The following is a 9,835-nucleotide window of genomic DNA, read 5'->3' as shown; positions in this document are numbered from 1 at the left end:
GCTGCAGGGGACGGGACCCGGGCGAGCTCCCCTTGGAGGACAGCGGTATTCAGAGACTTGGTTTACCCTGTTGTCAGTGTCTGCTTCATTGCTGAGTGAGTACCAGATTGACCCCTGCTGCCAGCGAGCCTGCGCTCCCGCTGTACCCCGTACCTCCATCCAGAGTCCCGGGGCCTTTCCCTACCCGTGGAGGGTAACGTCATCTTGCTGCCCCACTCTATTGTCCTGGGTACTCCCAATGGCAGTGGTGGTGCTCCCAATTGCTGTACACCACGGGTGGCGTCACAAACTATACACATCTCCCCTGTAAATACCCCCCTTCTTTATCCGGGTGTGACCCTTTAGCCCCGGGTCCGGAGACCCTCGAGCCACGAGCAGTGACATCTGAATCCGGGTGGTTCAACCGCTGCCGGGGCGTTACAATCCCGAAAAACTTTGGCGTCACGAACAGGATTCAGACACGACCCACTAACCTGGTTGACGTGCACCTTATAATTCAAGCTGTAGTGTCAAAATCCCGTTCCCGCCATTTTCCGCCATATTTGGCGCCATCTTCCGCCCTTCGTCCTGAGAATGTAGCCGGAACCGGAAGTTCCCATAGTGCCTCACCGCGAAAGTGAGTGGCTGGCGAAAACCAAGGGGGAACGTGAAGATGTCAGCGCCAGATGTTGGAAGAGTCGCAGCGCTACCTCCACCACACCAGGGTGAGATGGATGCAGCAGGCGCTGCTCCGGTCGCAAGAGCGGCGGCACCCGGGGCCGAGGCGGTCGCACCTATCATGCCGATCACCTTACTCTACGTGCCTGGCGCTGCCTGTCTACAACAATATGATGGCCGATCTGATGCGTTGCAGGGATTCAAGTGGAAGATCTGCACCGTTCTTGATATGTATGCCCTGACTGGCTAGCAGTGAGCGTCCGTGGTACTCGGTCAGCTAACAGACGCCGCTGAGCTGGAAGTGGAAACATAGACTGATGAGGACCGGACCTCGGTCCCCGCCATCTTCAAATGACTGGGAGCTGCGTTTGAGACCCGCACCGAAGCTGAGCTGAGGATGAGGTTCTACAGCTGTAAGCAGTGCTCCCAAGACAGCATCAGAGATTATGCCCTTAGACTGCAAGCGGCGCTACAGACTCTGAAACTGATTAACGATATCGGTGAACAGGAGGGGAAAAAGATGCTTGTGGAGCAGTTCCTGCAAGGCCTGGGATCAGTGGAAGACCGTAAGCAGCTACGGCTGTGGCCCTGGAACACCCCTCATTAGACTTTGCTGTCTTGAAAGAGCAGGCGATCAAAGCCCTGGAGCACCTAGAGGCTACTGACTCTCCCCTTCCATCCTGGCAAGCCGACACCTCTCCTCTACATGTAAAGCCCCCTGCCTTAGCACTGCCGGAACCAACATCTTCGGTAGTGCCCGTGGGCGGAATCAGTGATTTATCTTCACAGGTACAGCAGCTGAGCTGGATATCGCAAGGATCTTAGAGGCAATGCAGGTCAAGCCAAAGGCCAAGCCAGCAGGGAAGATCCAGCTAGCCGACTGCCCAGAGGATGTCCCTTGAATGAGAGAAAGTACCTCGACATACAAAGGACGGAACAGCAACCGGTATGAACTTCTTGTTTGTCATAAGTGTAACAAGACTGGCCATTACGCTCGGATCTGTCCTTTAAACGGGCAACCCCTGGGGCCAAGGGCCAATCCCCAGGAATAAACTCCCAAGGCCCAGCAGACTACTGAGAGCTGTATGTGAGAGGGCGGCCCATCGTTTCCATCACTCTGGATGGGATCCCGACTTCTGCACTCCTTGATACCGGCTCCCAGGTAACAACTATTCCCTATGTACTGTATAAGAAGTTTTGGTTAGATGATGAACTTACCCCACCAGATGACAGCATTACCATCTATGCCATCAACGGGTTACCAGTGGCTCAAATTGGGTTCAAGGAGGTGACCATTAAGGTGGGCCGGGGAGAGTTGGAGTGACAAGGACTCATAGTTGTGCAGAATAACCCTAGTGACAGGAACCCTAAGATCATTTTGGGAATAAATGTTATTGAGAACTGTATGGGAGAAGTGTTGTTTTTACTCCAACAGCTATTTGAGACTGCAGGAGCTGGGCGACAGAGGGTCCTGCAACGAGAGATCCGAGCTCTCCTGCAATGGCAACAGGTAAATCTGTCTGGAGGCGAAATTGGCGGTGTACGGGTAATGGATGTAGACCCTCTTGTAGTGCAGTGGTAGATCCCCTGCCCTCAGATCATTGGCCCACAGCGTTAACGGCCAGAGGGGTAGTCGATGTCCGGAAGGGGAGGGTGTCCGTGTGAGTGTTGAATTGCAGGATAGAGGAGGTTACATTGCCCAGGTATACCACAATTGCCAAGCTGTTTGCAGTGAACATGGATTCCGTCCATGCAGTGAGTTCCCCAAACACATCAGATCAGTCCCCCAGTGACAGTTCCCAGGGACAGTTAGAGAAGTGGTGCCAAGAGCTACACGTGGGGACCGACTCTACACCTCCACATCACAAGCAAAGGGTCTACAGGGATGTGCAGGAGTACGAGCAGGTCTTTAGCCAGCATCCACTAGATTTTGGGTGAATAAATGGGGTACAACACCACATACCCACAGGTGCTCATCCACCCATCAAGAAGAGGTATAGGCCCATACCACCTGCCCATTACCAGTGCGCAAAGGACATGCTCAAAAACATGAAGGAGGCTGGGGTCATCCGTAATAGTTGTAGCCCTTGGGCAGCTCCCCTGGTATTGGTGAAAAATAAAGAAGGCACTATGAGGATGTGTATAGATTACAGGCAAATCAACAAGATCCTCAATCCCGAATTGAGGAATCGTTAGCTGCTTTGAAGTCTGCCAATTACTTCTCTACTCTTAATCTTACTAGTGGATACTGGCAAGTCGCTGTTGCTGAGGAAGACCATGAGAAGACTGTCTTTGTTACCCCGATGGGATTATGTAAATTCAACAGCATGCCATTGAGGCTGGGCAATGCACCGGGAACGTTTCAGAGACTTATGGAGTGCTGCTTGGGTCACTGCAACTTCGAAACTGTCCTGCTTTACCTGGATGACGTCATCGTATACTCTAAAATGTATGAAGCACATCTAGAACACCTAGCGGAAGTGTTCGAAGCCCTATCCAGGTATGGGATGAAGCTAAAACCATCTAAGTGTCACCTACTGAAGCCTAAGGTCCAGTATCTGGGACATGTGGTCAGTGCTGAGGGAGTGGCACTGGATCCTGAGAAGATCACGGCCATCCAGAACTGGCCAAGGCCCAGTACTGTCAGAGAAGTACGACAGTTCCTGGGCCTCATGGGGTACTACCGTATGTTCGCAAAAGGCTACACCAAGATGGCGGCTCCATTAAAAGATCTCCTGGTGTGGCAACCAACGTATAGCAAGCCCTCCGGCCCTCCGTTCAAGTGGGGTAAGCAACAAGAAGATTCCTTTGAGCAGATGAAGTCAGCTTTGACGGGGGAAGAGATTCTTGCCTATCCAGAAGGGCAAAGAGAAGGTAATTGCCTATGCAAGGCAGGAAGCTGATGCATACAGAAAGAGACCCTGAGAACTATAGTTATTTCAAGTTGGAGTTCTTGGCACTCGTATGGGCTGTAACCGAGAGATTCAAGCACTACCTGGCTTTCACAAAATTTACTGTGTACACGGATAATAATCCGTTGACCCACCTGGACATGGCGAAACTTGGAGCGCTAGAACAGTGTTGGGTTGCAAGACTGGCGAACTGTGATTTGACTATAAAATACAGGGCTGGCCACAAGAACACCAATGCGGATGTGCATTATCCTGAATGCCCCATTTACCCGATGATGAGGAGGATGAAGATGACTTGGAGGAGATTGAATTGCCTGCCTTCCATCAGCCTGCTAGCGTAGAACAGCCCCAGTCCCATAGCAGTCAACAGGAGGCAGCCTTCAATCCCTTACCTCATCACGATTGGCAGGAAGCTCAAGATGGTGACCCTGCTGATCGAAACTGATAGCCCAAGCTGGCTCCCGTCTTGAACCAGGTGCCCCAGAAGAAGCCAAGAAGCTGTGGCAGGACAGGAGTCGACTGTATCTCCATCAAGGCAAGTTATGCAGAAGTCTTACGAATCCTAAGACACGCGAAATAATCTGCCAGATAGTGATACCTAAAGCATATGTCCCAGTGGTCCTGGAACGTACCACGACATAGCAGGGCACTTTGGATGGAAGAAGTTGGAGATGTTACTTAGGAGTTGCTTCTACTGGATTGGGATGAGAGACACCATAGAAGCCTGGTGCAGGAACTGTGGTCTTTGTGCCTTGAGGAGGAAAGATAGCACCAGTCAGCGAGCACCACTCCAACCAATAGTTACCAAACAGCCCTTGGAGATTGTAGCTTTGGATCATGTCAAACTCACCCCCAGCAGGAATGGCTATACCTATGCACTCACAATGATGGACCAGTATTCCCGATTCCTGGTGGTGGTACCCGTTAAAGATTTAACTGCCAGCACAGCGGCGAAGGCATTCCAAGCACACTTTTGCGGGCTGCATCGGTATCCCGATCAAGTCCTCACTGATCAAGGTCCAGCGTTTGAGGCTGAAATCTTCAAGGAATTCTGCAGCCTGTATGGGTGTAAGAAGATACGTACTACACCCTACCATGCCCAAACAAATGGCTTGTGCGAAAAGATGAACCATCTTGTAATCAACCTGCTGAAGACTCTTCAACTTGAGGAACGGAATCAGTGGCCTGAAAAACTGCCTGATCTTGTTGTCACCTACAATAACATTCCTGTGGGATCCATGAAATGTGCACCCACTTACCTGATGAGAGCCAGACCTGGGAGACTCCCAGTGGACTTAGAGATGGAGGTCAAACTGCCAGAAGCTTACTCGCCCGATGCGGATTGGGACTCACGTCGCCAAATCCAGTGTAAACAGATTCAAGAGTATGTTGAAGAGAATTTGAGTCAGAGTAGAGAGAAACAAGAAAGGAACTTCAACAAGCAGGCAAGAGCTACCCCTTTCTCACCAGGCGAGATGGTACTGAAGAGGAAGAGAAAGTTGCACAAATTGGATGACCAATGGGAAAACGAACCTTACGTGGTGCAACCCTCTAACTTTGACAATATGAAGACTTGGCTTATCAGCAAGGATCAGGGAAGAACCACATCTACCATCTCCCGGGACTACTTGAAGAAGTGTCCAGAACCCCTTAGAGTTCCAGCTGAACTTCAGTCCCAACCTCAGATAGTAGAAAGAAAGAAGAGGATGATCCGATTCTAGGTGATTTCCCATAAGACTGGCCATTGCAAAACAAAGCAGTGATAGTCCCTGTGTTAACATTCCCACAACCTGTGGAGGAACCAGAACAGGAAAGGCTTACTGACACTGCACCCACTCCCGCACCTAGAGTAGTACCTGAACCCTTACCACGAACAAGTAGAGTTCTACCAGCCACACCTGCCACTGAGGGCGAGGAACCTGTAGGACTCATTGCCACATCACAGCAGGGAGAAGAGGGTCCAGAATTGAGAAGGTCGACCCGAGTTAACTTTGGTCAGCCCCCACTGAGATATAGAGATTGATGGTAGCGGTACCAGGCTATCTAAAGTTAATATGTTAATTTTGTGTTTTCTTTTCTTATTTCTTGTTTTCCTTAGTTTGTTATTTTCCTGAAAAATTATAAGTAAAGTTTTAAAAATGCTTCTAATGTTGAATGAAAATATGATTATCCGGGAAAGTCACCTGATTTTCTAAAAAGTTAAATATGGACCATGGCTGCGGGAGTAGCAGTGGCCAGCACAAACTTGTGCTTTTTGTACATAGTTGTGCCCAGTGCGCCCACCAGAGTCGTCTTTTATGCCTCCAGGACTGTTACGGAACCAAGTAGGAAGCGGTGGGCTTCAGGTTGTTTCGGTGGTGGGTTGAAGGGAGAGGGACAATGTGAATGCACTGTAGAAGGAAGGTGCTGCAGTGGAGTAGGCTGAGCACCGACTACCTCTACAACCGGTAGCGTTCCCAGGGTTCTCCTAATAAAAATGAAGTCTAAGAGTTTAAATGTAATGTTCAAGTAATGTGCCTCCCTCGTGAGGAATGAGGAATTGTTAATAATTTTTTTATTTCTTCTTTCTTCTTTTTTCTAGTTAACCAAAAATAAACCTCTGGGAGTCCTGTAGCTCGGGGACGAGCTATGTTTAACCAAGGGGGAATGTGACGCCCCTGGACTTTTCAGCTCATCACAGGGTACTGCACACTCTTTCTCTCCAGTGCAGGACTCAACCCCCCATGGGTCTGGTAACCTAACCTGCAGTACTGCCTCCACCAGCATTCACAAATCCAAGATACACCTTGCACCACACCCTGTCAGGCACACAGGTGGGCTGCTTAAGCTGGAATAGGGCCGCACACCTAGGGGTCAGGCAGGGAGGTGGGAGGTCTCAAATCAGCTGAGTGGTAGCCCTCGAGCTGTGAGGAGCTCAGAGGAAGCTGGGAGTTGTAGCTCCCAGGGGAGAAGCAGACTAGGTTGCAGACGGTGGTCTGGACCTAGAAGAGTCGGACCCCCGGTCACAGGGGATTGAAGCTAGGTGTCTGGGACCTGTCTTGGAGGACGGTCAGCAGCCTGAGCCTAATCACCGGTCCGTGACCAAAGGCATGACAGGGTACACGGACCCTAGGTCGGGGAGAAGCGTCAGGCAACCCGGCAATTAACCTGCGGAGGACAGGGCCTTTATGGACTGTTGACAAGAATCTCAGAGATCATGGGCACTAGCACAACAAGGGGGATAGGGCTTTCCAAACAAGCAGCCCACTGAAATCCCAATCGTGACCTCCTGAGAGCAAGCTCTTCTACTTAGCCACAGTGGGGAGTGGGGCCCGGAAAGCTCCAAGTTGACGGGCCACAAAGGACACTTTAAAACTACTGTGCCAGGAGGCAGGTCACGGACCACCAGGCAGTGCTGCAGGGGACGGGACCCGGACAAACTCCCCTCGGAGGACTGCGGCATTCAGAGACTTGGTTTACCCTGTTGTCAGCGTCTGCTTTATTGCTGAGTGAGTACCAGATTGACCCCTGCAGCCAGCGAGCCTGCGCTCCCCCTGCACCCCGTACCTCCATCCAGAGTCCTGGGGCCTTTCCCTACCCGTGGAGGGTAACGTCATCTTGCTGCCCCATTTCATTGTCCTGGGTACTCCCAACGGCAGCGGCGGTGCTCCCAATTGCCGTACACTACAGGTGGTGTTACGAACTATACACATCTCCCCTGTAAATACCCCCTCTTTTTTATTCGGGTGTGACCCTTTAGCCCCGGGTCCGGAGACCCTTGATCCACGAGCAGTGACATCCTGATCCGGGCGGGACCGCTGCCCGGGCGTTACACAAAAAATGAAGAAAAACAGAAAATCTGAGCTTTGTAGATAAAGGTGAGCTGCTCTCCCTTTTCAGGCTGTGCATTTAGTTTATATAGCTTTCCATGGGCAAGTGAATAAACATTCAGGCCTGGGTCCTGCTCTACCGCCATCTATTGAGGCCTGCTGGTACTTAGAGAGGTGAATCACTAAATATAGGACCGTCCTGATTGTTGTATACTTTGGATTGGCTTGTTTCACTAAAAAAAAGCCTATTGAAAACTCTATCAAAGGTCTTTAGCTTTTCTACTTTCACTCATCAGTCTCAGACTACCCTTACACAAATATTCTTTTCTGCATAACATCATAAGACAACTTTTAGCCAAACACATTTTAGGTAGCACTTACTAATCTCCTCTTCTAGGAAGCTGGAACAACCTATTTAAATATTATGAAACAATAGGAAGAATTTCACCCAGCATATCACTCTAAGAACCGTATTTTCAATTAAAACATAGCTTTTATTTTGCAAGGATTAAAATTAGTCATCATGCACATATCCGACAGACAGAAGATGTATTCATTAAGCTTTTAGCTTCAGACAATGCATTTCAACATGTTAAACATCTTCATTATGGTCTGAGACGGTTCTTGGAGTCATATGCAGGATGAAATCCTTTCTATTGTTTCCTGATTCAACTGAGTGTGCTTCCACCCTCTTCCTCCGTGTTGGATCCTCCAAAGTCTGAAGACATTCCAGCGGACAACTGACTGAGGTAAGCTGGCTATCCATTTTTGCTTTAAATATTATGGCACATATATTGGAGTTAAATGCTCTATTTCTTGTAAGGATAGACCTACGGCCTAGCTACCCTAGGTGAGAACAAGCTCTTTTCACCTCTATATGTGACTGTGTCCATAACCAGTGGCGACCCCAAGTTCTATGAAATGGCCTTACTGGATTCTGGTGCTAATTGGAGGTTGTAGTGGATCGGTATAGGATTCATGTTTGTCAGCTGCAAACTCTCATTACAGTGCTATCGGTATACAGAAAACATCTGGCCGAGTCCATCCAGTTCATTACTGAGGAACGTGTCCTGTGCGTGGGAATGACGCATACGGAGAGAATTGTCTTCCACATTTTATCAGAAATATCATATCCACTGTTGCTAGGCTTTTTGGACAGGAGATCTGGAGACATGATCAGCTCAAGTCACTCCTGCTACCAAAGCTGTCTTGATTCTGTGCAACCTGCTGGGTCACTTGTGAGACCCTCTAACATCTTAGGTCTGCCGTCTGCCTTCTAAGCTCATTCTTAGACAAGAAATAGGCCGAAACTCTGCCACCACACAGACAGTACGACTGCTCTATTGACCTATTCTCTGGGTCTACTCCTCCACATGGTCGTATTTACCCTCTAACTGAGGCTGAGAACTAAGCTATGTCCAAATACATAAAGGGGAATCTGGCAAGAGGTTTCATTCAAAAGCCTTCCTCACTAGCCATAACCAGATTCTTCTTTGTCAAGAAAAAGGTTGGGTCCCTGAAGCCATGTATCGACTACAGAGGTCTCAATCAAATCACAATCAAGAACAAATATCCTCTGATGCTTATACTGGAATTATTTGACCAAGTCCGAAGTTCTAGGATTTTCTCCAAGATCGACCTCTGTGGTGCATACAATCTTGTCCAGATATGGTCAGGCGAGGAATGGAAGATGGTATTCAACACCCGTTACGGCCACTATGAATATTGAGTAATGCCATTTGGGCTCAGCAATTCCCCATTGGCCTTCTAGGAATTTGTCAACAATTTTTTCCAAGATCTGCTCTACACGTGTGGTGGTAAACCTACACTTTTTTTGTTCTCACCTGACCTTCCTACACACAGGAGGAATTGTCATCGGGTGTTGCAGAGACTAAGGGAGAACCTTTTGTATGCCAAATACAAGAAGTGTCTCTTTGAGTAGTACTCACTGCCTTTCTTAAGGCCTCTTTACACGCGTCGATTTATCGTGCAATCGCATGTGCGATCGCACACGCCCCCATCGTTTATGCATTACGGGCAATTTGTTGCCCGGGTCGCACAAAGTTGGTAACCCCTGTCACACGTACTTACCTCCCGGACGACGTCGCTGTGGGCGGCGAATATCCCTTTCCTGAAGAGGGAGGGACATTCGGCGTCACAGAGACGTAACAAAGCGGCCGGTCAATAGAAGCGGAAGGGCGGAGATGAGCGGGACATAACATCCTGCCCATCTCCTTCCTTCCGCATTGCCGGCGGGACGCAGGTAAGCTGTGTTCATATGTTCCCAGGGTGTCACACGGAGCGATGTGTGCTGCCTCGAGAACGATGAACAACCGGTGCAGAGAAGGTGGGACGATATTATGACAATGAACGACGTGTCAACGAGCAACGATAAGGTGAGTATTTTTGCTCATTCACAGTCGTTCAGTGGTGTCACACGGTACGATATCTCTAACG

At 49.4% G+C, this 9,835-nt stretch overlaps 1 protein-coding gene across 1 annotated transcript; it reads left to right on the top strand.

Moving 5' to 3' along the window:
• The first annotated feature begins 3,104 nt into the window (after window positions 1-3,104).
• On the top strand, window positions 3,105-3,560 carry LOC142302339 (uncharacterized). The gene has a single exon (XM_075343400.1). The coding sequence runs from the start codon at window positions 3,105-3,107 to the stop codon at window positions 3,558-3,560; it is 456 nt and encodes a 151-aa protein (XP_075199515.1).
• The last annotated feature ends 6,275 nt before the right edge of the window (window positions 3,561-9,835 follow it).

This window comes from Anomaloglossus baeobatrachus, chromosome 4 (assembly GCF_048569485.1).
Source record: "Anomaloglossus baeobatrachus isolate aAnoBae1 chromosome 4, aAnoBae1.hap1, whole genome shotgun sequence".
Lineage (NCBI taxonomy): Eukaryota > Metazoa > Chordata > Amphibia > Anura > Aromobatidae > Anomaloglossus > Anomaloglossus baeobatrachus.
The sequence above is the reverse complement of the archived record's forward strand: the minus strand, read 5'-3'. Positions and strand labels throughout refer to the sequence as shown.

What these genes read in the sequence shown, in the direction of transcription:
- LOC142302339 (XM_075343400.1), top strand. Translation starts at nt 3,105, where the DNA reads ATGTATGAAGCACATCTAGAACACCTAGCGGAAGTGTTCGAAGCCCTA.